Here is a 26303-nt window from a genome sequence, read left to right as displayed (position 1 = left end):
GCCTTGTGCGCGCTGCTGGAGGCCGGGATGGTCTCAGTGAGATGGCCAAAGTCGTAGCCGAGTGCATCTCTCGTCGTCCCGTAATGGCACAGCGCTGCATCGTATCCCGCCTTGATGCTCCATGCCGCAAGCACACACGGTACAGGCGCTCGGAAGCCATTGCCGTGCTTCGAACTCGAAGGCCTCGCTTGGCCAGCAAATGCTCGTGCTCGGGGATGTGTATGCTGCAGGCTACGACTCGAAGTTGCGGGACCGGAACCAGGCCATTTGCAGAGCAGAGACACCGTCGTTGTTATTAAGGGTCCGACCGATGACCAGACGACAGCCGCGCCAAGGATTTGGCCTTTTTCTTTCCCCCCTTTGGCCTGGGGTGATTTCCAGTCTGTTTGTTCGCTGAGCGGATCCCAGGTCAGCCAGGGTTAGGGTTTAGCCAAGGTCAGCCCCGTCTTCGTAAAGCACCTCCCTCCACGGCAAGGTCGTGGGTTGGGGTTCTTTTTATAATTGCAAACTCCCTCCGCGATCCCAACCCGTCGAGCCATTACCATCACCCACACACTACGGATGCCATTGATTTCCCAGTCCTGAAACCCCGCTCCTGTTGTGAGGATGCGGCCCGTCTTGTCAGCTGCTATCGACAGACCAGGCAGGTCCATGGCCCTCATACTCGATGCGGCCAATGGCTTAGTTTTCATGACCAACGAATTCGCATCGCCAGCGCGGGGCCAAGGATGGACGATGCCAGCCAAAAAAAAAAAAAAAAAATAACCTTTCCAAGGGTATGTCAAGAGTCACGAGGTTTCGCTTGCATTGGCGCGCAAACGAGGCAGCTCTCTACATTCGATGATGCCGAGACTTGCCTGCTTGCCCATACTCTCCAAAAAACCCGGGGCCAAGCGTGAAACATATCATCGGGGCACACGGGTTCGTCAGGCAAAAGGGAAGCTTTCATGTTTTTACAAAATAGAGTGCGCCAGCCGGTGCGAAGCCTGCGGAGCTACGCCCCAGACTCCTCTCGTATCTCTACGTATTTGTTGATGCCAAGATTGCAGCAACATCTCGGATCAAAGTACAACCAGAAACAACCAGCCCACCATGTCGATCCAGCTGCCAAACCGGTCCGCTCGGCCTATTCAGACAAGCTAGGCCAAGGTGAGCCGTCAACTCCGCCGAGGGCTTGTCGGTTGTTGCCACGCTGCAAGGTGGCGCCGGGGAACCGCAGCAGCTGTTAGCTAACAGAAATTAAGCCATTCGCACGTGACGCTTTGCAATGGTATGCTGGCGGGGAGTCGGCGGCAACAAGGTTGTTTGTTTGCGTTGCCGTCAGACCGTGAAGCTCGGTCGACGAGGGCTGTGTCCGACCAAAATATGCTGTCGCATGATTCACCGTGAAAGTTTGCATGTTCTGTCATCAACTGTTTCACGTGACTCAACCCTAAAACCAATGGGAAAGTGATTCTGCGTGGTGCCTGCCGCTTGCTGCCAAAACGGTAACTTTGCACCTCTGTCATTGGATCAGCTTTCTAAGATACATAACTCTAGTACTCGCCTCGACATCTCTGCCCGTCAAATAAGTCGACCTGCATGGGCTTCATCAACCTCGGGAGTTTCTCCCGTACACAATTCCCGTCCCACCCGCACGCAGCACACACGTCCTACACCCACAAAGCAAGCCGTCACCATCACGAATCCTACGTCGCAGCACAACCTCTCGCTCCGAAAGACACATCGTCCAAGACGACGCACATCGGTCATCATTCCACCTCGGACCACAGGGCCTGCAGCCTCATGATCTCCATCCAATCATCCGTCCTGTTCGCACTCGCAAACCCAGACTGCATGTCATTAAACATTTGCGCGCCCGTGGCCCCATGCTCCGTCTCGTACCACCCCAGGGAGCTATTCCCATGCAAGTTCCCGTCCGCCGTGCCCGACAACACCGCCATGCTGTTCATGCCCGAGTACATGAGACTCAGCTGGCCCTGGTGCATGGCGTTCATCATCCTCATCTCCCTCATCTGTTGGATAAACTTGATCCTCGGCACCGTCTGCAAGTACACCTGCAACCTCTTGTCACCAAACGCCCTGAACCTTTCAACCTGCTCGTTGGACGCGCTGGAGCCGGGCTCCCCAGCCGCACATGCCTCCATCCACATGCCTCGCATGCGCGGCGACCAGACCTGGCAGATTTGCGCGCGTTGATCAACCTCTCCCTTGATGGGAATGTGCGGAGCCAGCCTCGTGTCGGCGACGAAGCCGACGTAGCAATCCTCGCAGAAGAGCGCCTCTGGATACCCCCACCACTTGGCCTTTTCGCTATGATGGATACCCGGGCACGGTGGCACCGAGGCAAACTTGCGCACGCAATCGGCGTAGTAGCTGAATACGCCGCGGTCCAGGGCCTCGAGGTACTTCTGGGCGAACTGCTTGAACCGCGGGCTTGCAGGGCAAAAGTTGCACACGACGGTTGTTTCAGGGTCCCGATCCGCCGCAGGCTCAAGGAACTTGTCGAGCCCCTTGGTCGTAAAGACGCCGACGTAGCACGCCTCGCAAATGTCGAAATCTCGACAGCCCCCTATTAACGTCCACCAGTTGCCGCGTATGATGCCTTTGCCCGTGCACGGCACGAGTTTGCTAATGGCCTGCGCTGATTTCCAGAACCCGTCAAAGTCCTTGTCGTTGATGGCTGTCTCGAGAGCAACGAGGACCGGCAGAGAGGACTTCGCCAATCCGCATGTCCAGCGCTGGCCCAGCATCTCCATCCACGCGTCAAACCCAACATTCTGATTGACGGCTTCGAACTCGCCCTCAAAAGCCGTCAACTCCAGCTTGTCCATGTAGCACGTCGCGCACACGTAAAAGTTGTCCAACTTCCGGCGGAAGAGGTACCACGGTCCTTCGCTGGCGGGTTTTGAGTCGCCCTCGCAAGCTGGGAGCTGTAGCCGATAAGCGGCCCGCTCTACGAATCCGGACCAGTCGTTCATCCCGGCGAAAGTTGCAAGCGCTCGATTCAGATACGGCCAATGTGTGTCGCAAAACCATTTGTCCTCGGCGCCTTGGCCACTGCAGGGCGTGAAAGCGGACTCGAACGCAGTGCCAATGATTTTGTCTTCGTAGCAAGCTTCACAAGTGATGAACCCTTTGATATCATTGTTCCGCATTCCGTAGTACCTGACGCCGTCTTTTCCCACCGTCGCTTCTTTACCGTTGCAGTTGGGAATCGCGAGACGACGAGTCGCGTAGGTGCGCAGGCCATCTAGACTGTTCTGCGCGAGGGCTTGTTTCCACAGAATATCCCTGACGCGCGGATACCAGAACCGACAGCTCGAAGAAGATGCTTCCTCTGCGAGTATTCGCTTGAACTGTCCCGCTAGTGACGTGCCTTGTATGTGATCCTCGTGACATTTGGTGCAGATGAGAAAATTCGGATTCTCGGGGAGCTGGTACCAGTAGAGGGAGTACTCGACGACGCGGTCTTCCGGGCAGTGCTGAACTGTGTCTCTTGGTGTGCCGCTAGCCACGATTGGGGGATGTACGTGCCTGGGGGTTTGGACGGACCAACCGAGGGTATTATTGTCTGCCGAGCCGGCCGGGCGGTTGCTCATACTGAGATTGTTCATCTGCTGAGCCATGGATTCCGCATGATTTTGAGGAGGCTGGTGATGTTCAGGCACGACAGCGTGACGGGCTTGAGCATGATCGCCAGTGTACCCATTGTGGCTCGTGTTGCTGGCTGGGGGGGCTGACTGTTGCGCGACCACAGGCTGGTGAGACCGCGCGGGTGCCATGGGAGAAGCCTCTCTGCTTTCCGGGGAGGAGTGCTGGGTGATGGTGGTGGTTGTTGGTGCATTATACGGGTGCGGGTTTTGCAAAGCTTCGGCATGTGGGTTTTGACTCGTCTGGACGGCTGTGTGGCTCGCTGTTGTCTCTGCCACGGGTCGGTACTGCTCAGGATGCTCTGCAGTTTCACGAGACGTAGCCAGGCTATAGTCTGCTTGTGGGCAATGATTATTTCCCTGCTGCTGCGGATTCGCCCGAGGCGGAGGCCCAGGAGGATAAGTCGTCGGCGAAGAGACTGGAGGCGCAGGGTTGATATGAGCGGTCTGCTGATGCAGTGTGCCGTGTGCCGGCTGCGTAGAAGTCGCCGCCGAAGAAGGCGCCTCGCGATCGGGGCTTTGGGCCCCATACCATGTATTCTGGTTATGATTCGGCAAACGGGAATCATGCGTCGGCGGCTGCTGGCGTGTCCGGGGCGGCAACGGCGGAGGGTGGTGGTGTTGACTGCGCCCATGATATCCGGCGGGAGAGGCAGGCGTCCCCGGGGCCGGATCCGATGCCGCTGACGTGTACAGTCCCTGTCCAACCGAGGGTCTGCTTGGCTGAGCGTGATGATGAGAACCACGATACGTTCCCGGCGCCGGCGTCAAGTACGTCGAGTGGTAGACCTGTTGTTGGCCCGCAGCAGTCGGCGTCTACGGGATCAGGTCAGACCAGGCTTCCGTTCCCCAGGTGCCACTGATGACTTTGTTATATCTACCTGATGGGGGCCCTGGTTGCCATGCGCATAATGCGAGCTGGCGCCAGTGTCAGTGCCATACGCGTCCGCCGCCGCCGCATTCGCACTCGCATTTTGCTCGTCGTATTTGGACAGTCGCTGGTGTAGCTGCTGCTGCCCAGCGGCGACGGCCTTGGCCAGTCCTTTCTGGAACGCCTTTGTCAGGGAATCCATTGCCCGAAGCGCGAGGGCAAATGAAGGCAAAGGCACGGCTTCTGCGCCCCCCGTGTCGATGTGGTGGCCGTCCACAATATAAGTCGAGCGCCGGTCAAGCATCAATTTGAGCCATTATTAAGCTGCGCAGCCATGTCTGACCGTTACAGGGGCGATCCCTGAGCTCGTAAGGCTTTTTTTTTTCCATTGTTCCACCCAGCTTCTGTTGTTGTTTGATGACGGCCGTCTGAAGAGTGAGGCTGAAGTGGCCTATTGACTGCGTGCAGGAGTCTCGACCCAGGTCTCCAGATTGCGGCTGACCAGGACGCGCTTTCTGACAGCCGTTGATGGCAATGAAGGGCAGCGATTTGAGCACGAGCATCGGTGTCGGATGACGATGACAATGACGATGACGCCTGGCTGACTTGCGGCGGTGGTTCGTGTCCGATGCGGCTGGCAATGACGGAGTATGTAGGCGACAGATTCGCGGCCACGCGACGGTCTACGTTGCCTCGCTGGTCCTTGCAATTTGCTGAGCGCTTTTCAAGTCTGCTGGCGCGGACTCGGTTGCGTGGATGGTCCCAAGTCCTGTCTCGTCGTGCTTCGTCACACATCACACGTGAGGCTTGGCGGAGGCACCGAAGTTGCACTTTGGGTGAGAGTATTTCAAGCCCCACGGTGTAGGTAACGTTATTTTGTCCCTCGGCCAGGTGTGGCGCCCGTGCTAATTTGCCCGCCACCCGCCCACCCTCTTCACAGATGCTGCCCGCCCCACCGAGACGCACAATCGCCAAAATTTCAAAGCCCACTCCGCATCGTCAGATCTCGTCCCAACGCCCTGCCCAGCTGCGCCCATATTGCCTACCCTCCGCCTTCTCTCGACTCTTTCTCGCCCAGCGCCGGCTCACCCGCAGCAACGAGGTCGATAGTAAATATTGCAAGCAGCTGTCCACCATGAGACCTATTCTGCTCTCAGGGCACGAGCGTTCGCTCACTCAGGTTCGGTACGACTTACTTGCCGTGCTTCCATCATCAAAAAATAGCCCCTGCCCGCCGTCAGACTATCGGGTTCTCGCCTCCCGAGCTGAACAATAAAGGGCTGGGGGGGAAAACTGCTTCGTCGTCGATTCACAAACTGACCTTGTTTCTCCGCCGACAGCTATAACCTCGACGGCGACATCATCTTCTCCGTCGCCAAAGACCAGCACATTTGCGCCTGGTTTTCGCACAACGGCGAGCGTCTCGGAACTTACCAAGGCCACATCGGCGCCATCTGGACCGTCGACGTCGACCCTACCTCGACCATGATCGCCTCTGGCTCCGCCGACAACACCATCCGCCTCTGGGACGTCAAGAGCGGCAAGTGTCTCAAGGTGTGGGAGTTCCCCACAGCCGTCAAGCGCGTCGAGTTCAACGAGGACGGCACCAAGCTCCTTGGTGTCACGGAAAAGCGCATGGGCTACCTGAGCAACATTGTCGTCATGGACATCAACCCCGACGTCGAGGCCGAGCAGAGCGACGAGAAGGCCTTGACCATTGTCTGTGACGAATCCAAGGCCACCGTCGCGGGATGGAGCAACATGAGCAAGTACATCATCGCCGGCCACGAGGACGGCAGCGTCAGCCAGTACGACGGCAACACGGGCGACCTCTTGGACAACGTCCCCATCCACGAGCTCAACCAGCCCATTGTCGACCTCCAGTGGGCCCCCGACCGCACCTACTTCATCACCGCTTGCAAGGACAAGACCGCCAAGGTAGGTGGCAGCCGGGCGAACTCGATGCGCCCACGTCGGGGGCGCTCCCGCAGCGACAGAGACTAACAGGGCCAACGCAGCTCATCGCCGCCCGCGACCTCACCGTTCTCAAGAACTACGTCGCCGACACGCCCCTCAACAGCGCCGCCATCACCCCCAAGAAGGACTTTGTCATCCTCGGTGGCGGTCAGGCCGCCATGGACGTCACGCGCACTTCCGCCCGCCAGGGTAAGTTCGAGGCACGCTTCTACCACAAGATTTTCGAGGAGGAGGTCGGCCGCGTGCGAGGCCACTTTGGGCCCCTCAACACCATCGCCGTCGACCCCACGGGGAAGAGCTACGCCAGCGGCGGAGAGGACGGCTACGTCCGCATCCACCACTTTGACAAGGGCTACTACGACTTTCTGTTCGAAGTCGAGAGGGAGCGAAGCAACCGAATGCAGTAAAATAAACAAACGAACAAACATACATACATACAAACATCACAACGATGAGACGTAAAATCCACCAAAGGTGGCGCATCTCGCCCTGCCATCTCAGCATGCTTTGCTGCGCAACGGCGAGAAGGAGGGGGCGAAAACAATCAATCCGCACGGCGTCAAGCTCTCGTGGTGCGACTCAGGAAAGCAGAAAAAAAAAGTTCACCAAACCACGCTTGGTCGTCGTCAGAAGGGCGCGTCTTTTCCTAGCCTGCTTGCATGGTTTGGCGTTGTTGGCGGAATACACGGAGAGGCACCTGCTTGTCCTTCCCTTTTTTTTGTTTCTGTCTTTTGAGGCGGGGAGGTGTCAAGGTAAACCAGAGCAAGAGAAGAAAAGAAAAGAAAAGAAAACAGAGACACAAAAGACACACAACAGTCGAGGAAAAGACGCGTCTGGCGGGCTTCAGGACGGCAAGGGGGGCCCCTTTTGTGTGCTATCTAACTAGTTCCATGTATGCCGTTTCCACTTTCGTGATGAGATGCGAGTGGAAAAGACGAAATGATAGAAATCGAGCGTCTGGCCATGTGGAACGTGTGGGAAATGACAGGTTTACTTACATTTTGAGCACTACTATTGAACGCTACATCCGTGGTCATACCATACGTACACCGGGGCCAGACAAACCAACCTTCGTATACTCGTCAAGAGCGTACCTACTAGACCAGGCCAGGCCACTCCGAACAAACCTTACAAGCTTCCAACACCCAGACCAACTTGTCGCATGAAAACGCCGTACGTCTGCATCAGTTCGTGGCTGCCTGTCCTACTTTCTAACCAGACTATGCACGCCCGTGCTTTGCTGGGGCTGTACATCACTTTCTCTTCTTGCCTTTTTTCCCCTTGGATGTAGTGGTCGAGCCCGTTGAGGCGACGCTTGATGCGCGCGAGGGGGCTCTAGAGGAAGCCTTGCTTAATTTTACATTGTCCAGAGCTTTGTTCTAGACCGGGCACTGTTAGTATTACTGGAGATGGGCCGGGATCCGGCCGCCGGCTTCGAAGTTTGGACGAACCTTGACGCCGTTCTTGGACTTCTTCTTTGCAGGGGCACCGAGGACGCTGTCCTCGTCAACGTCGTCATCCGGCTCGCGCTTGGTTTTGCCGTTGACGCCGTTGGCTCCTCGTGCAGGCACCTCTTCAAATTCCTTAACAATCGTAGTGATGAGGGTTGTGCAGCGACGGGAGAGCTCGGTCGGGGTTCTGCTGAGGAAGAACCAGTCGAACCGGAACAGCGGGGACTCGCGAATGTCGTCGCGCATCTTCTCATACAAGCCCTCGGAGTCGATGCCGTATCGATCGAGGAGGACCAGCAGGAATCGGTCCTCTTCCTCCGTGTACACCTTCTTGTTGGTCGTGGAAACCGAATAGTTGATCTTGAGCTGCTGCAGGGGCACTCTGTAACGAGACATCTTCTTACGCAGTAGCTTACGTTGATTCTCAATCTTGCGCGTGCGTTCCTCTCCGTCCTCGATGACCTTGATAGATTTGGTGTAGTCGGCAATTTCCGTGTACCGTTGCCAAAAGACTTTGGCGTAGGCCTTGATCTCAGCAGGCGTCTTGCTATCAATCTCATTGGAGATGCCCTCGTAGTCGTGACGTCCATACTTGCCTGATCCATTCACAAACTGCTGAAAGTCTCTTCGGCTCCAGTTCCCAAACCCCTTTGTCGATAATTCCTCCTTTTCCTTCTTCTCCTCCTCGGTCAATGGAGTGGCATTGTCGATTTCCTGCTGATCAAGAGCCCGCTCAGCTTCTCGGTCAGACAGTGTCTCTTCGTCGCCGTCCGGAAGGGGGATCTTATACCCGATTTCCTTTCTATAGTAGGCCGTCTCCCTATCCTGAAGATCACGTAGACGCGGTGGATAAAATTGGTAGTCCTGGACGGGAACCTGCTTGGGTGCGCGAGGAGCTTTGGGTTTGCCGTCACCCTTGGGATCTCCGTACATGGCTTGCCGGAAGTACTTGTCCATGGAGTACGATTGTTCCTTGCGCTCACGCTTCGCAGGGTTGATCCAGTTCATGCCCACATCTTTTTTGACGTTGGCAAAGTTTTCGCCATTCCATTGGTACGCAGACTCCGACGTAAACTTCTGGAGGTCGTCGATTCCCAGTTTCTCGTACTTGGCGTTGAGCTCTTTGGTCCTATTTTCGCCCTGGTTTAGGATGGCGTCGATGTCGTCATCGTTGAGTTCCTTTTTACCCTGCAGGTCTCCTGTAGCGCCTTTGGACTGGAACACCTTCTCCGCGCCATGCTGAATCATGGACAACAGTTCATCCTTGTTCGCCGCAGCCTTGGCCGCGATTTGTGCACGGCCTTGTTGAATAACCAGCTGGTCCAGACGGAGCTTTTGGGCGGCGCGCTCCAGAACCTTTTCCTCGATAGCGTTGTCGGTCACAAACCGATACACAACCACCTGTTTTGTCTGTCCAATACGGTGGGCACGGTCCATTGCCTGCAAATCGGCTTGCGGGTTCCAGTCGCTGTCGTACAGAATAACAATGTCGGCAGTTGTCAGGTTGATACCTAGACCGCCAGCTCTGGTGGTTAACAGAAAGACAAATTTCTCGGAATCGGGCTTATTGTACTCGTCAATGGCAGCGATTCGGTCCTCGTGGGCGGTTCCACCATCGATGCGGCAGTACTTGTAGTCTCGAAAAACACAGTAGTCCTCAAGAATATCGAGCAGACGGCTCATTTGAGAGAAAATCAATACTCTACTGCCCTGTTTTTGGAGTCGAACAAGAAGCCTGTCCAAAACAGCCATCTTCCCGGCGTTGTATACCAAGTGTTCATCTGTCGTATAAGGTGGACCAGGCTCGGCTCCTTCAAAGAGGTATGGGTGGTTACAGCACTTTCGGAGCTGCATGACAATGTTGAGCAGTCGCGTCTTTGACTCACGCTTTCCCCCAGCGCCATTGACGGCATCGATGTCCTTCTCAAGGATCTTCTGATACCACTTCACCTGCATGTCCGACATGCCCAAATACACGTTCACCTCCTTCTTTGGCAGCAAGCTCTTTTCGACATCACTCTTGACTCTGCGGAGCAAGAAAGGTCGCAATACTTTGTGCAGCTGCTGGACGACGGTATCTTGATCGCGATCTTGGCCTGAGAACCACTGATCAAATGCTTCCGAATCGCCAAAAACATCGGGCAGCAGGAAGTTCAACAAGGCCCAAAGCTCGTGAAGGTTATTTTGGAGAGGGGTACCAGTAATGAGGAGTCGGTTCCGGGACTGGAACAGTCGGATAATCTGAGACAGGGAGGATTCCTCGTTCTTGATACGATGCGCCTCATCAATGATGATGTACTCCCAAGCAAACTTCTTCAGGTGCGCCTTTTCTCTCAGGATCATCTCGTAGCTGGTAATGCAGACATCAAATTTCTCATCCACCAGGCGCTCATTGATGAGGTTGTGACGCTCTTCTTTGGCGCCTTGCAGAACCAAGACATTGACCTCTGGGGTCCACCTGGCGAATTCTCGTTTCCAGTTATCGAGTGTCGACTTTGGCACCGTAATCAAGTGTGGTCCCGTAATGCCCGCAATGTGCCGAAGATAACCTAAAAATGAGATTGTTTGCAGAGTCTTACCGAGACCCATTTCGTCGGCAAGGATTCCGGAAATACCGTTCTCGTGCAGAGATATCAGCCAGTTCAGGCCTGCAACCTGATAATCTCTCATCTGCCCTTGAATAAAGTGCGGCGAGTCACGGAACACGGTTTCGGCAGAACCCCCATGCTTCTCATCCTTGAGCAGTTCGGCATCTTCTTCGGCTTCGGTCCGTCGACGGCGGTCACTAGTGGCTCCTCCCTGTCGGCCAGCGCCTTTCTTCCTCTGAGCTGCCTCGTTATTTTGGCGGTCGATCTCGGCCATGATGTCTCGAATTTTGGGGTCTGGATTCGTCTCGATGAAGTGACGAAAGAGGTCGGTCAGACCAAGAAGATATCGAAATCGTCGAATCGTATCATCTTCCTATATGACGTGGTAAGTTTAAGCTCATTGCCAATAGACTGGGGATTCGTAGTCTAGGATATTGTGGCATACCTTGGATTCGCCCAGGCGGTCGTGCTTCCTGCCAAAGATGCTTCTTCGCAATTGGTTTGCTTCTGATCGACGCTTTCTCCCATCGGTAAGAGGCTCTCCGACGACACTACTAGCCGTTGTATTGGGGTTTGTATCTGAATCTGTGTAGTCTGGGGTTTCGTCAACCTCCTAGTCATTGCGTTTGTTAGCCGTCGTCGGGCTCATTACATTCACACAGGAACGGCGCCTACCATTTCTTCTCCGCGACGGTATTCTGGCGCGTCTGACATTGCGGCGTCGGTGTCCACACCGCTGGCTCGTGATCGCGGCGCCGCGGCGACGACGACAGATATTCAGACCTCTCAACGCGACGGTTGTAAATGAGACGCGTTGGAAGCAACCGTCACCGAGGAAGTCCAGAGACTTGAGCTGGCAAGAAATGTATGAGCAGCCGGCAGACGGACGCAATGAAAGCCAACGGGACTAGCGTCGCGGTGGGAAGTGTCTCGATAAAATTGGTGAAGAGGCTGAGAGAAGATGTATTTCGGAAGGTCGACGGCGAGAAGAATCTCTAGGTGCCCATCGAGGCCAAGGCCAGGTCGAGTCTGGGCCTAGCGCGTGCAGAAAGATCCACCACCCTCCAAGCAGCCGAAGGGTGAGATGTGAATGGTCGACTCGTTGAAGCCGGCGGGGATGCCACAGCCCACATACTGATTTCGGATCGGAAGAACTTTGCCCACGAAAAGTATCCCGAAGATTTGCGACGGCGCCAAAGCGTGGCCTAATATCTCATGGAGCGTGGCTTTGCAATCCTTCACCTCAAGGTATAACTAAATAAGGCCGGTCAAGGGCTGTCTGTACATGACGACCGAATCTAGAGTGCTAGTGACAGCCTTGCCTACTTAGTTGCAGTCAGCGTCCAGGTGGCATTAAGCCGGTAAGAACCCATTATTGGGCCAGCAAACTCAACAAAAGCATCTGAACCAGGTGGGGGCGTTCCAAATTTATTATAATATTTGGGAATTCCCAGTTTCATTTTTGAAATCTTTTCTCTATTTTATTTCTTACATTTGCGCACCATCGGGAGAATTTGGGGGAGATGGGGGGTTCTCATTTTGACATGGCAAAGTCACGTGCGGGCAGTTCCGAGTGGCCGCCCCATATGCCCGTTACGAGCCCCATGACTACAATCGGTGTTGGGCATAATCTGCTGACGTGACTGAGATTCGCCACTACACCGAAGGAGGAAGAGCATTGGATCCAGACACCTGCGAAATACGGCGAAAACAGGACGAAACTCAGACAGGTGCAGACCTATCCTCTGGCAGAGCCCTGTCCGGAACAGTTGCATTCTTTTGTTGAGTCGTCGGCGGGGTTGTAATCAGCCGGAAGGCTTCGACACACCGAGCGCATCCGTGCGGAACAAAATTGCCAAGGTACACAGTTGACGAAGCCATGGGCATCTAGCCACAAACCCCCGACAGACTCAGGAGTCTTTGTTAACACAGGATTACATAAAGGCGTCACGCCTCTCCTTTCTTTCTCTCTTTCTTTCTTTCTTTCTTGCTTATCTACAGCCATGGACGTCAACAAAGCCCCTGGCGGCAAGCACCCCTCGCAAACCGAAACTCCCGAACCACTGCTTGATGTCTTCAAGGCAGCAGCACTCTCCGTAACGAAGCTGTATAAAACTTCGGCTCTGGCAGAATCGAGAGCCAGGACCGAGGGCTATCAGGAATGCCTTGACGACATCCTTGCCTTTCTAGACAGGGAAAATATTGGCCTCACAGACGGAGAGGGGTGGTCGATACGGAAATGGGCGACGGAACGTCTCCATGGACGTGAGTCAGTGCCGCACACTACCGAAAGTGAGGACGAAACCGAACGAGCCGAGAGAACCTCGTCGCCGGAAGTAACAAGAACAAGCGCTGAACCTCAACCGTCGGCTGCTAAACGAACAGAATCGCCCACGCCTAACACTGTTGCGATTCCGGAGCCGATTCCCGAAGAACCTATGGCCATAGTTGTACCATCACAAGACAACTTTACCTTTCAGTCTTCGCACCCTTATCCAAACATTGCCACCTTGGACCTTTCGGATTCCCGAGCTCGTGATGGGTCATCACATCCACCTGCCCGAGGCTCCAAGTCAAGAATGAGCGGACACAACTCAAAATCAGGCCTGAGAGGAGCCGGCCATCTAGGCAAAGGAGCTGGAACAAAGCGCCGATGGGATTTTGACGACTTTTTTGGAGGCTGTCTAGGAGGTAAGGATCCACTCGGAAATGGGGGGAAGCGCAGTCGGCATGCTTGATGTCCTTGTAAGCAAAGACCATGTCAGGACCAACGATGATGAGGGATGAGGCACAACATTTCAGTACTACACTGGATAGTGTCATGCACATATGACGATAGAGGACATGGGAGCTAGCATAAAGCATCGGCCGGCGTTTTGTCTTTTGGGGCGGGATGGTTGAGGCAACTGCATATACACCGGATCCCATGGTCTCCATTGAACCAACCATTGTACGGAACGGTAGTCAGCATAGATGGACGTGTTTCTTTTTTTGTTTTTTAAACAAAAAGAAAAGAAAAGAAGAAGAAGAAGAAAATTACTACAATCATATGAACACCCAGCAAGATGGGATCGATCCATACTGTAATGCATGTCTTCATCAATCGTGGTCTCATTACTTGAATGTTACTCTCGCTAGCTATTCTTGACCGGAATGCTCGCGGGACTCTAGGCCCAACTGCAACTTCAAGGCCCTATTCTCATGCTCCAACTCCTCCATCTGCTGTTCCAATATTTCCATTCTTTCCGTGGCCCCCATGACAACTTCCTCGGATATCTTGGCCAATCTCCACAGACGCAGCACAACAACAAGGGAACCAATGGACTCGGCAAGGCCCTGCGAAGCAACATCAATAACAAAGCTCACCACAATAACGGCAGAGTCAAAGACATGGAACCACGAAGTAAGAAACCTAGTATTACGCCATTATCAGCGACAGACTATGCGACCGGATGAAAGAGGGCGGCTTGGGACGCACTCTAGACCAAATGAAAACAAACAAGCGGCCAACTCGACCATGAACAGACAACTAGAGACCAGACCGGCCGTCTCCAAGGCCTCCCTTATGCGCACCACCCACTCTTCGTCGCTTTGGTGCATCTCACAGGCGATTAGCTGGATGAAGACGTTGGCCAGCAGCGCCATGACGTCGAGCATGACGATGAACATGACGACAAAGTGCTTGCTGCGCGACGCGAGGAGGACTCTGCCTTTGCGGCGGAGGTGGTGGACATGACGGAGGGCGCGTCGAGTGACTGACGGGGAGAGGCGATGATGGGCGGGAGGCAGGAGGGGTGCAGAGCAGTCAATGTGCGTGTTGCCGTCCGACATGGTGATGGAGATGAGGCTTCGATATCATGAGCTGAGAGAGAACTTGGAAGGGCATTGATGAGGCTATGTGAAGAGTGAGAGGTAAGTACTCAAGTACGCTGTAGGATTAAGTGCAAGAGGCCCTGTGAACCAAGGCGATTGTGTTGTCAATGGAAGGTGGAACGAAGCCGGCTTCCTCTAGCTTCATGAGGGTGAGCTGCTGAATGGCCTAGCGCGCCTATTTAGTTAGTACTAAGCTAAGTAGGTAACTTAACTACTGAAGTAGGAACGTTGCTGAGCCAAGTTCGTCCCTCCTGCAGCCACGGGTACCTGAGTAAGTACGTACCGCCTACAACGCGGGCGGTGGATAAACTCCGGCTCCCCACGTTGAATGTTGCGCTACCGCGGCCCTGCGTCTAACAATAAAAGCTCCCAATGCCAGTCAGACAAGACTTGCAACAAGTTTCATTGGTAAATCGTGTCTCGAGCCTCATTTATCATTTGTTGCACCCGCCGCCCGTCCCGTATCCCCCTCTTCCTCCTTTGTCCTTGTCGCCAAAGCTCCGCGCCCCCCGGCAGTCGACTTCTCGTTCAGTCTGAGGCGAGTGCAAATTTCGCCTTCTCGGTACGTTGCCATGCGAACACCAAGAGCACGAGCCGTCTCGAGTTTTGTGGTTGTGGTCCCAAGTATTTGAAGGATCTCAAGGCCATCCCCCCACCAGTCACCTGCATTGTACCATTCCGCGCAACTTGTTTTTGCTCGTGCCCTCTTGTCTCTTGCTTGTTGACAGCATCCGAGTCCTTTGCGCATCGTTGACGCTGACTCCTCCGTGTGCTAGGTAGGACCTGCTCAAAAGTCTGTCGAGTTTGCCATAACCCTCAACGAAAATCAACCATGTCCAACGCAAATCACAACGAGGATAAGCCTGCCGCTGAGCGCGACCCGGAGACGGAAATTGCGGCATCTGAAGAGGTGGGTGTCTTGAATGGCGCAAATCAACAGCGACCCAGGAAGAAAAACGAGGAGAATCTGTTTTGACGCTTAAAAAAAGAAAATTGAAAAGAAAAAAAAAAGAAAGCAAGATGAACTGACTGGTATGCTCCCTGCGCTAGGAAGAAATCACGGCCATGAAGCGTCGTGTGGCCGAAATGGAGGAGGAAGCCAAGAAGCTGCGCGAGATGCAGGCCACCTTGGAGCAGCAGTCGGCCGATTTGGCGGATGACAAGGAGTCGGTTGATGCGCGAAGCATCTTTGTCGGAAACGTCGACTACTCTGCTTCTCCCGAGGATATTCAGGCTCACTTCCAAAGCTGCGGATCGATCAACCGCGTGACTATCCTCTTGGATAAGTTTACAGGCCAGCCAAAGGGGTACGTTGTCCCCGTAACATTGGATTCTCTCGAGATAAAACACGTCGTGGATTGATGTATTGACGGGCTATGCAGATACGCCTATGTTGAGTTTACAGAACCCAGCCTGGTCGCCCAGGCCCTCATCCTTAACGAAAGCGTCTTCAAGGGCCGCAACATCAAGGTTACACCCAAGCGTACCAACGTTCCCGGCATGAGTCGAGGCCGTGGACGAGGCGGCTTCCGTGGAGGTCGAGGATTCCACGGTCGGGGTGGGTTCCCTCGTGGAGGCTACCGCGGCGGCTATAGGGGCCGTGGCCGGGGAGCTCACGCGCCTTACTAGGGACCGGGAAGTGACTCTTTCCCTGGTCTGGATGCCAGCGACGGCGGTTCGTGGATGCCATCATCTGTAGCGCCGGGTTATTGAAGCGTTTGCAGGAACTGGGAATTTAATGGATTTTTCGGCGCGGTCACAAACGGACATTGGGAATGGGTGGACGTGGTGGTCCGTTAGGTGGGCATACAACCCAGGGACTGACGATAGTGCAGCGACACAAAGAGAGGAAAAGCTATAATCCAAACACGCAAGGAAATGGGGGGAACCCGTCGTGTTAAAGTACAGCGCCGCAAGGAGGGGGGAAACAGACAAGGCAACGACTTGGAGTTTAAAGGGTGATTTTAATCCGGAATGATTTGCTCAATTTGGCTGAATACGAAACACACATGTTAGCCCAGTCGAGTGTCTTCATCTGTGCTCGATAACCTCGGGAGCGAGGCTTGTCGGCGCCGACCAGACAAGCTCCCAGACACCAAATAACTACCACTCGGACCATTTCCACGAGTTGTCTTCGCTCAACGGGACGACTCACCCGGCAGTAGCATGTAGGCCGCACCCGCACGAGTGACCATACCAGACACCTCCCACTCACTAGACGCAGAACCTTGAACAGCAGCAGTGTCTCACGAGTCACGACGTTGCCGCTGTGGGGGCCGCCGATGTGGGGATGCAGGTCGGAGGAGCTGTGAAGCCACGAGTCGCAGCATCTCGCGTCTTCCCAGTTGGGAAATTTGGGTGTTGCGCCCCGCGAGTGCGCGCATGTCTGGTCTGGTTGTCTCTGGCGACGTGTCCTTGTTTTCAAAGGAGGTGTAATTAGCAGTTGTCGGTACTCCGTATTTCTGGGGGGGTTTCTCTTTGGGGGGTGAAACGACTGCAGTGCGCCTGGGCAATAATCACACACACACACACACATGCACGTCTACTTACCTACCTCGGTACATTCCCAGGTACATGTTTGTATAGAGCCCGTCTATAACTATTAACTACTCGAAAAAACACAATACAGGCAAAATGCAATGCTAATTATTAGCATTCATCCGGGGCGAGTTCGGAAGAACCGCATGGGCTGCGGCTGGTTTTGGGGGTTGTCATCGTTGTTGCTGTGCCAGACTGCCAGTGGAATGGCAGACGGTGTTCGCTTCTGTTCTTTTTCCCTTCTTCTTTCCCCCTTTGATCCTGCCTCTTGAGCAGTGGTTGTCGCGACGCCGTCTTACCAAGGGATAAGGCGTCAACAAGAGGGTTCATGCATTGGCTAGTTGATTGATTCGATTGATGTGCACTCCCTTGCTAAGTACGGAGCACACATGCCATGGATGCCTGGCCCTTTGCATGAAGCCTTGGGTTGCGGAGCACGGCGGTTTCCCCTCTCCTCATGACTGCGTGGGCAAGAAAGTCGTCGGCGGTAGACAGTAGATACAAGGCTGGGGGCATCGCGTTGCTGCAGGAGATGCGGAGTTGCTGGCGGCCAACTCTGTACCAGTGATGCCAGTCTTGGTACTGTGTAGAGCCGAGGATAAGCGGATTTTTGCCGCCAGGCCGGGTGATGCGAAATCAATAGGTGCATCAATACCTAGAAAAACCAGTGAATCGTCCAAGGGGGTGGTTTTCTCTCACATTAATTAAAGCAACCAATTTCAAGTGTGATTGTGGCAGCCTGGCAGGCGCACTCGAGGAGAGTTAGCCAAGCCTTGCCCCGCCATGGTTGACCCAGTCACGTGCCGCGCATGGCCTGGCAGCCGCTGGGCGCCGGGCGCTTCCTCTCGCCGGCCTCTGCTCGCACCGAGACTCTGCATGAGACGACCGTCAAGCGCCTGGCCATTGATGTTTGGAGGGGGGCCATTTGCACCAAACAATCCCACAAGGCATTCAACCATTCAACCACGCACGAGACGTTGGACCAGCCCTGGCGTCTTACCAAGCAACGTCCAGACGGCGACTCCAGCTTGAGAGCTTGAGGCCGGACGGCCACCGGAGACTCCCAAGTGCCAACCAGACGTTGCACTGCCTCAACCCTCTCCGGCTAAAAGGTGCCATAGGTGCTTGCCGTCCGCAAAGTCGTCACCACTCGCCTCACGCCTTCGACGCCGTCATTTGCAACCACCACCTCACCACCCCTTTGTGGGCACCACGTTCTTCGCCCTCTGGCTGCGACGTCGTTTTGCCACGTCTTCTACCAATTGCTTCGGCTCGTCCCTCATTACCGGCGCTCCTACACTCATCCCTACGCCTGTCTCGCCTGCAAGGCATCGACGTCGACAATGAGTGCCCGCACGGAGTCGGGGCTTTCAAGGTCAGTACACGCCGCCCGACTTCTTTTCCTCTGCTTCCCCCCTCCCTCTCTTCCTCGTTGGCTTCTCCATCTCGGCCGGCAGAAGGATCCGTCAAGACGTCAAGACGTCAAAACAATAAACTGACAGCCCCGTCTAGCAAGCCTAATCTTCGCGTTACCAGTATGTGGTCAAGACCCCTCGTCTGCCTCGGCCCCCTCGCTGTCGGACTCCCGCCATACCCCAGCTACTGACGTGACCGCGAACAGTCATTGCCGCAGATGGTCTATATAAACGAGACGTCTTCAGTATGTCCACAGCGGGTTCCTTTCGACCTGACGCTCTAGCCGGCCTAGCCCGAAACACCGTTGCTGACTGTCACAGGATTCCCCGACCCATTCGCGGTGGCCACCATCAACGGCGAACAAACAAAGACCACCGGCGTCAGCAAACGGACGCTGAATCCCTATTGGAACGAGAGCTTCGACTTGTACGCATATATCCCCTCACTGCCTGCTGTCACTAGGCGTCACTTTTCGATCCTGAATCTCACCATGATATTGCAGTCGAGCAAATGAAGGCAGCATCCTCGCGGTACAAGTCTTTGATCAAAAGAAGTTCAAGAAGAAGGACCAAGGTTTCCTTGGTGTCATCAATATTAGAGTCGGAGATGTCATGCCAGACCTCGGCCCTGACTCTGACGGTACGGCCCCTGCATCATCCTGGGGAGCACTGACACGGCTACTAACTGGCGCCTTGCTTTAGACCAAATGCTTACAAGAGACCTCAAGAAGTCGACCGATAACCTTGTGGTCCACGGAAAGTTAATCATCAACCTTTCATGTAACCTCAGCACGCCCGCACGGGGGGGTCAGGCCTCCAGCAGCCGGCCGGCCCTGTCCGTTCCTGGCACATCAAGCTCTTCTGCCCTCTCCGCTCCCGATGGTAGACCAAGCTCGTCCATGTCCAACCAGAACGGCATTTCTCCTGCGCCTCAATTGACCTTGCCTCATCACTCGCCTCTTTTCAGCTCGAGTTCTTCCCCTGCTCCGGGATTGAATGGCACGGGTTCCTCTTCAAGGCCGACCAGTCAATTGAGCCCCTTCGAGGACAACCAGGGCCGACTTCCTGCCGGCTGGGAGAGACGAGAAGATAATTTGGGGCGAACATACTACGTTGACCACAACACACGCACAACCAACTGGAATCGCCCTACCGCCAATGGCGGCGCAGAGACTCGAGAGCGAGAAGCCGCAACAGCAGTAGAGCGACAGCGACACCAGAATCGTACGCTGCCCGAAGACCGGACAGGCACTAACTCACCGCCTCTGTCTCAGCAGCAGCAGCAGCAGCCGCCGCAGCAGCAGGGTGGTTCCCAGTCAGGAGGCGGCGGCAGTCCGACTGGTCCCGGCAGCCCTACCCAAACCGGCGCGAGCACCACGGTGATGCACACCGGTGCAACGAGTCCCGGCACTGGAGAGCTTCCACCGGGCTGGGAACAAAGATGGACACCGGAGGGACGTCCCTACTTTGTTGACCACAATACCAGAACGACTACCTGGGTCGATCCCCGTCGTCAACAGTATATTCGCATGTATGGCGGCCAAAACAACACCAACGGCCAAATTCAACAGCAACCAGTCTCGCAACTCGGGCCCCTGCCCAGCGGTTGGGAAATGCGGCTCACCAACACTGCGCGGGTGTATTTTGTCGACCACAATACCAAGACAACCACGTGGGACGATCCACGTCTGCCGTCGTCCTTGGACCAGAACGTTCCTCAATACAAGCGAGACTTCAGACGCAAGCTCATTTACTTCCGATCTCAGCCTGCTATGCGAATCCTCAGCGGCCAATGCCACATCAAAGTCAGGCGTGAGCATATTTTTGAGGATTCTTTCGCCGAGATTACACGTCAGTCCGCCACTGACTTGAAGAAGCGGCTGATGATCAAATTCGACGGTGAAGACGGCTTGGACTACGGAGGTCTGTCCCGAGAGTTCTTCTTCCTGCTGTCTCACGAGATGTTCAACCCGTTCTACTGCCTTTTCGAGTACTCTGCGCACGATAACTACACCCTGCAGATCAACCCACACTCGGGCATCAACCCAGAGCACCTGAACTACTTCAAGTTTATCGGACGCGTAGTTGGGTTGGCCATTTTCCATCGACGATTTTTGGATGCTTTCTTCATCGGAGCCCTATACAAGATGGTCTTGGGCAAGGCTGTTTCACTTGCTGACATGGAGGGCGTCGATGCCGACTTCCACCGGTCCCTGCAGTGGATGCTGGATAACGACATCTCTGGCGGAATTCTGGAGCAGACCTTCTCCACCGAGGACGAGCGATTCGGTGTCATGACGACAGAAGACTTGATCCCCAACGGCCGGAACATTGAAGTCACCAACGAAAACAAGAAGGAGTATGTTGATCTCATGGTAAAGTGGCGTATTGAGAAGCGCATTGCGGAGCAGTTCCAGGCATTCAAGGAAGGGTTCCACGAACTTATTCCTCAGGATCTCATTAATGTGTTTGACGAGCGTGAACTCGAGTTGCTCATTGGCGGTATTGCTGAGATTGACGTGGACGACTGGAAGAAGCATACAGACTATAGAGGATACACCGAGTCGGACGAGGTTATTCAGAATTTCTGGCAGGTAGTAAGATCATGGGACGGGGAACAAAAATCGCGTCTTTTGCAGTTCACTACCGGAACTTCCCGAATTCCCGTCAACGGCTTCAAAGATCTTCAGGGAAGTGACGGTCCGAGACGATTCACAATTGAGAAGACGGGAGAGCTCACCAACCTTCCCAAGGCACACACTTGGTATGTAATCAACTGCTGGTGCAATCTATTCTTTCTTTTAAGCTGTTCTTTTTGCTGACCAGATATCACCAGCTTCAACCGCATCGACTTGCCGCCTTACAAAAATCTGGACACGTTGCAAAACAAGCTGACGATAGCCGTTGAGGAGACAATGGGATTCGGGCAAGAGTAATGAGAGAAGTCCAATATGCATTAAGATGACCAGGGATATGTCAACCAGCGATGTTTTTGCGTTGTGTCTTTTTAAGCCCCCTATTGAACGCCACTCTGGACTCATGTTTTGTTGTATCCACACTCGTCCCCATCTCGCACATAATTTTGCCAGTCTTTGTTCGTACATTCGTTCCCTGATGAATACCGTGTGTCTCTCACACTTCTTCTTTTATTCTCTCTTTTCTTTTCTATTTGCTTGTTCTTTTCTTTTCCCTTTTTTTTTGGCCTTGTCTCTCTCTCTTTTGGTTATGTTGTGTCGTCTTTGGTTTGAAAGAAAAAATGGCTTTTTTTCGACAAGGGTCGTTGACGGCGCTGGCGGGTTCAATTGTCATGGAAACACGCAGGAGGCAGAGCGGGAACAGCACAGGCATAAATTATTTACAAATCAGCACGACGTATGAAACACGGAGAGTGGCAGCGAAGTAGATTCTTTTGCGCGCGGTGACTGCAGTGCCCGTGAGAGAGTGCTTATCAAAAACCCCCCGCCATTAGAGTGAACCGGCAGGCACCGAGGACGCGCACCAGTAACTTGCCCAAACGGATTGTCTGCGCAGGTATGAGTATGGGCATGCGGCAGTTCCGGAAACATTGCGTGGCTTGTTTTCAAATGTCGGTCCGTGGAACCGCCACGTACGTTCAGCTCCCCGTTGAATCACGACGAGAGTGCACAAGACGACACGATCAGGGGGCACATGTGTCTCGTTTTGCGATGGGTGGTGAAAAGAGGACCAGGCCGTGACGAGCAAGGTATTCGGGATGATGGGAATGGCACCACGCAGAGGAGAGAGCACTGCCTCGAATGGTGTTTGTACAAATTCGTATTGCAGAGTCGGTCTATCTTGACAACCGTGTACACTTTGGCGAACATGGGAAAGTCGGAAACTTTGCCAAAACTGCTGTGACCGCACCGGACCCCCCCGCCTTCCAGGTCCAGCCCAGCAAGAATGGGCTATATTATATGCAAGGTCATTTTATTGCTCGCCTCCCCCGACGAGCCCGTGTCGGGACGGGAGCTACCGACGGCACTCTCTGACGAAACGTCTCGGCTTGTTTCCCCCCGAGTTCCGCGTCCCCTTTTTTTACCTCCTGTACCACATGCGCGTGATCTTGGTGTTGCGCATCTTCCTCTGCAGCTGGAATATGCCGTACATGAGGGCCTCGCTGGTGGGCGGGCAGCCGGGGACGTAGATGTCGACAGGAACGATGCGGTCGCAGCCCCTGACGACGCTGTAGCTGTAGTGGTAGTAGCCGCCGCCGTTGGCGCAGCTGCCCATGGAGATGACCCATCGCGGGTCGGGCATCTGGTCGTAGACCTGGCGCAGGGCGGGGGCCATCTTGTTGGTGAGGGTGCCGGCGACGATCATGACGTCGGACTGGCGGGGGGAGGCGCGGAAGATGATGCCCAGGCGGTCCTGGTCGTAGCGCGGCGTCGAGAGGTGCATCATTTCGACGGCGCAGCAGGCCAGGCCAAAGGTCATGGGCCAGAGGGACGATTGCCGGGCCCAGTTGGCGACGACGTCGAGCGTGGTTCTGCGCGTCCCGGCGGGTTCCGGCGTTAGATCAGGCCAGGGCGCGGGGAGGAGAGGGCGTACAGTGCATATTGGACGACGCCTTTGGTGCCTTCTTCGCTGGGGAGAGGGACTTCCTTGCGAGGCTTGGCGAGGCTCGATCCCGCAGCGTGGGGGGTCAGGGAGCTCGCGTCTCGGCGGTGGGCGATGGGCAGGGCGGACGCCGCACGGAAGGGCATCACAGCCGTTGCCGGCTTGACTGTTTGCGAGGTGGGCGTTAGCTTTTCTTGGGTTTTGTTTTGCGTTGGGCGTTTATGCCGGCGAGGGCGGAGGAGAGGGGGGAGTTGACGGGGCGGCTGGGCTTCGCGGCGTACCTCGCAGGGCCATGGAGGCCGCGGACCGTGATGAAGAGAGCATCTCGACGGGGGGCGTAGGCGACGGCTTCTACGCGAGGGGGTCGTCGGGGCCGGGCGTCGAGGTTGAAGGTCGGGAGAGGAGGTGTGGCGATGACCGTCAGTCAGGTCTTGGGACGTTGAATTTGTCGTGGATTTGCCTCGCTGATGGGAATTAGGGCCGTTCTGATTGGCTCATGTGGTCTGGTGGGTGCGAGGTTTACCCGGGTAGGACCGAGGATCCCACCCGGCTACCCTGTAGGCGGCTGGTGGTGTGGAGGTCGAGCGAGCGGCGGCTTTTTGTCTTGATGAATTTTCTGCGGAGTACGGAGTAGGTAACTCCGTAGATACGCGTGTGTGCGTGCGCGTGTGGGAAAAGAGAAAAATTGACGTGGTGGTTTATGGTGGGTCGCGACGAAATCCCAGCTTCTTCTCGAGCGCTGCTATGCCGCTGTCTGTGGGGACGGCCAGCTGGATGGCTTTCTTTTTGGACGGGATTATGGTATTGGGTGCGTGCTGTTGGTAGCAACGGCAAAGCATCCCATATGTTTCAAGTGCCACGACTGCGCAATCTGCAACAGTTCCGACGTTCCGACGGGGAACACAGAATGCGAGGGGAGGGTATGATGAGCCAATCAACATCCAGCGGGTGCGCCTTGACATAAGCTTATCTAGCTTATCTGCCGGCCTTGCGCAGACTCGTGGCACGGGGCACCTCAGTAGTACATCATGGTGAGCCCTGGCGAGCCTTGTAATAGTGGGGCGTTGCACGAGTAGTGCGTAGTACACTGTACATGCTCCAAGTACCAAGTACCGCGATTCGGACATTTGTCCTCGATCTCGTTCTTGTTCTTGGACAACCCATCAGACCAAATCGCTTCGGCACCACGAGGGAAAGAGAAGAGAGAAAGGGGGCGAAAAAAAAAATCGGGAAAAAAAAAGAATATACTCATGGTCAAATGCCCAATGCCCAACACCAGACGCTGAACGCTGAACGCCACACGCCCGGCATGGTCACGTCCAAGACTTGGAAGCGCTTGCGTCTCCGACTCTGGCCGTCCCGTCTCGCCCTGCGCTACAAGACCGTCATCATCATCATCTTGGTGTTCATCGCCAGCTTCACGCTCTGGCACGATGCCAAGCTTGGGAATGTTCATCTTCCACTCAGGACCAACACCAGGGCCGCGACCAGGCATCCTGTCCGGCAGCTCATGGTCGAGGCCATGGCCCGTCACAATGCCCTCCTCGCCAAACGGACCTTCGCCCTCGACGCGGCTGCCGCGCAGTATCGCAGCCGACGAGGACGGCACCCTCCGCCCGGCTTCGACAAATGGTTCCGCGCGGCCCTGAGCGCCGACGCCGTCATTGTCGAAGACTACTTTGACAGGATATACAAGGACCTGGCTCCCTTTTGGGGCCTCGACCCCGAATCGACCAAGAAGCGTGCTGGTGCCTGGCACCACGTGGTCAGAGTCCGCAATGGCAATGCCACCGGCCAAGGAGACACCACCGGCCGAGTCCCTTGGCTGCAGCTGTGGACTGCTCTCGTCGCCGAGTTCGCCGAGCACTTGCCCGACGTCGACATGCCCATCAACTACATGGACGAGCCCAGACTTCTCGTGCCCTACGATACCATTGCGAGCCTGGTGGCAAGGGAAGCCAGGGAGAGACGCAAGGTTGACCCTCGCAACGCCACCTCCGAGTTCACGGGACTCGCCGCCGTCGACGCCGCCAAACCCGATCCTTACGATCCTCACTGGCACGGACCCGGCCACCAGTACTGGGACCTATTTGTCAAGACGTGTGGCCCCGACACCCCAGCCTTTGGCGTCGAGCAAGTCCGCGACATGTCTGGGCCGGCCGAGTTTCCGCAAGACTACAGACCAAGTTACGCCTACAGAGGCTACGTCCGAAACTTCACCGCCTCCTCAAATCCCTGCCTGCAGCCGCATCTGCGCCAGCTCCACGGCAGCTTCATCGAGCCCATCAGCCTGTCCTCCACGGAAGAGCTCATCCCCCTGTTTGGGGGGTCCAAGCTCCCCACCAACAACGAGATCCTCATCCCGGGCGCCATGTACCTCGACCAGGGCGAGTTCTACTCTGGCGGCGAGTCGCACGGCCCGTCGTGGGATCGAAAGAGGACCGCCGCCGTCTGGCGTGGCGAGAGCTCCGGCGGCCGCGCGCGAGAGCCCAACTGGCACCATTTCCAGCGCCAGCGCCTCGTCCAGATGCTCAACGGCACCGTCGTCTCGCAGGTCGAAAAGTCCGGCGTCCGGGCCAAGACGTTTGAGCGCCCCCCCGAGTCCATCTATCCCAGTCCACGCCTCCGCGACGGCAACTTGGGCCCCTTTGCCGCCGAGATTGCCGACGCGGCGTTTGTCAAGCTGTGCCCGCCCTCGGACTGCCCCTTTTACAGCGACGCCTTCTCGGTGCGGGAGCATCTGCCCATGAGGCAGCAGTACCAGTACAAGTTCCTCCCCGACGTCGACGGCAACTCCTTCTCGGCGCGGTTCCGCGGCTTCCTCCGCTCCACGAGCCTGCCTCTCAAGGCCACCATCTACGCAGAGTGGCACGACGACCGCCTCACCCCCTGGGTGCACTTTGTCCCGTTCGACAACACCTTTCAGGACCTGTACCCCGTCCTCGACTTCCTCTCCGACGTCGACGGGACGGGGGACGCCGCCGCCCGCTTCATCGCCGAGCACGGCCAGTCGTGGGCCGAAAAGGTCCTCCGCAGAGAAGACATGGGGCTGTACGTGTGGCGGCTGCTGCTCGAGTGGGCGAGGGTGTGTGACGAGAACAGACACACCCTCGGCTACGTCGATGACTTGACGAACAAGAAGGCCGGTGAGTGAATGGAAGACGCAAGTTGGTCATGGCGTTGTTGCTTCGTCCCTTTTTTTTTTTCCCCTTTCCATCAAGGAGTATTTCCTCATCTCTGTTTTGGAAATCACCCGCAGTCCCCTGTTGGTTAATCGCGCATAAGCATTCGGACGGGCGTCTCGGCGTGGTCTCTTTTATTTTTTTTTTCTGTTCCCCCGGCGCCCCGTTTTATGCCTT

The 26303-nt window shown here is 55.5% G+C and overlaps 9 protein-coding genes across 9 annotated transcripts; 5 read left to right on the top strand and 4 right to left on the bottom strand.

Annotated features, from left to right (window-relative positions):
* Nucleotides 1-1751: 1751 nt before the first annotated feature.
* On the bottom strand, nucleotides 1752-4726 carry MAM_05662 (uncharacterized protein; the record flags this gene model as incomplete). The annotated part of the gene is made up of 2 exons (XM_040824460.1): nucleotides 1752-4469; nucleotides 4535-4726. 2 exons carry the CDS (start codon nucleotides 4724-4726, stop codon nucleotides 1752-1754), a joined length of 2910 nt encoding a protein of 969 aa, XP_040677439.1.
* Nucleotides 4727-5659: 933 nt separating this feature from the next.
* Nucleotides 5660-6908, top strand: MAM_05661 (eukaryotic translation initiation factor 3 subunit 2; the record flags this gene model as incomplete). The annotated part of the gene is made up of 3 exons (XM_040824459.1): nucleotides 5660-5709; nucleotides 5865-6462; nucleotides 6543-6908. 3 exons carry the CDS (start codon nucleotides 5660-5662, stop codon nucleotides 6906-6908), a joined length of 1014 nt encoding a protein of 337 aa, XP_040677438.1.
* Nucleotides 6909-7901: 993 nt separating this feature from the next.
* MAM_05660 (chromatin remodelling complex ATPase chain ISW1) lies at nucleotides 7902-11254 on the bottom strand (the record flags this gene model as incomplete). The annotated part of the gene is made up of 3 exons (XM_040824458.1): nucleotides 7902-10913; nucleotides 10986-11153; nucleotides 11216-11254. The coding sequence occupies 3 exons, from the start codon at nucleotides 11252-11254 to the stop codon at nucleotides 7902-7904; spliced, it is 3219 nt and encodes a 1072-aa protein (XP_040677437.1).
* A 1289-nt stretch (nucleotides 11255-12543) lies between these two features.
* Nucleotides 12544-13278, top strand: MAM_05659 (uncharacterized protein; the record flags this gene model as incomplete). The annotated part of the gene is made up of 1 exon (XM_040824457.1): nucleotides 12544-13278. One exon carries the CDS (start codon nucleotides 12544-12546, stop codon nucleotides 13276-13278), a length of 735 nt encoding a protein of 244 aa, XP_040677436.1.
* A 400-nt stretch (nucleotides 13279-13678) lies between these two features.
* MAM_05658 (hydrogen voltage-gated channel 1) lies at nucleotides 13679-14371 on the bottom strand (the record flags this gene model as incomplete). Its single annotated transcript, XM_040824456.1, has 2 exons — nucleotides 13679-13952; nucleotides 14019-14371. 2 exons carry the CDS (start codon nucleotides 14369-14371, stop codon nucleotides 13679-13681), a joined length of 627 nt encoding a protein of 208 aa, XP_040677435.1.
* Nucleotides 14372-15245: 874 nt separating this feature from the next.
* MAM_05657 (Nucleotide-binding, alpha-beta plait) lies at nucleotides 15246-16042 on the top strand (the record flags this gene model as incomplete). Its single annotated transcript, XM_040824455.1, has 3 exons — nucleotides 15246-15323; nucleotides 15464-15720; nucleotides 15796-16042. The coding sequence occupies 3 exons, from the start codon at nucleotides 15246-15248 to the stop codon at nucleotides 16040-16042; spliced, it is 582 nt and encodes a 193-aa protein (XP_040677434.1).
* Nucleotides 16043-18584: 2542 nt separating this feature from the next.
* Nucleotides 18585-21302, top strand: MAM_05656 (ubiquitin ligase; the record flags this gene model as incomplete). Its single annotated transcript, XM_040824454.1, has 5 exons — nucleotides 18585-18611; nucleotides 18660-18793; nucleotides 18870-19006; nucleotides 19069-21130; nucleotides 21203-21302. The coding sequence occupies 5 exons, from the start codon at nucleotides 18585-18587 to the stop codon at nucleotides 21300-21302; spliced, it is 2460 nt and encodes an 819-aa protein (XP_040677433.1).
* Nucleotides 21303-22422: 1120 nt separating this feature from the next.
* Nucleotides 22423-23238, bottom strand: MAM_05655 (NADH-ubiquinone oxidoreductase 20 kD subunit; the record flags this gene model as incomplete). The annotated part of the gene is made up of 3 exons (XM_040824453.1): nucleotides 22423-22873; nucleotides 22936-23110; nucleotides 23226-23238. The coding sequence occupies 3 exons, from the start codon at nucleotides 23236-23238 to the stop codon at nucleotides 22423-22425; spliced, it is 639 nt and encodes a 212-aa protein (XP_040677432.1).
* Nucleotides 23239-24202: 964 nt separating this feature from the next.
* Nucleotides 24203-26098, top strand: MAM_05654 (Lipopolysaccharide-modifying protein; the record flags this gene model as incomplete). The annotated part of the gene is made up of 1 exon (XM_040824452.1): nucleotides 24203-26098. One exon carries the CDS (start codon nucleotides 24203-24205, stop codon nucleotides 26096-26098), a length of 1896 nt encoding a protein of 631 aa, XP_040677431.1.
* Between the last annotated feature and the right edge of the window lie 205 nt (nucleotides 26099-26303).

This window comes from Metarhizium album, assembly GCF_000804445.1.
Source record: "Metarhizium album ARSEF 1941 chromosome Unknown scaffold_15, whole genome shotgun sequence".
In the NCBI taxonomy this organism is placed as follows: domain Eukaryota; kingdom Fungi; phylum Ascomycota; class Sordariomycetes; order Hypocreales; family Clavicipitaceae; genus Metarhizium; species Metarhizium album.
The sequence above is the reverse complement of the archived record's forward strand: the minus strand, read 5'-3'. Positions and strand labels throughout refer to the sequence as shown.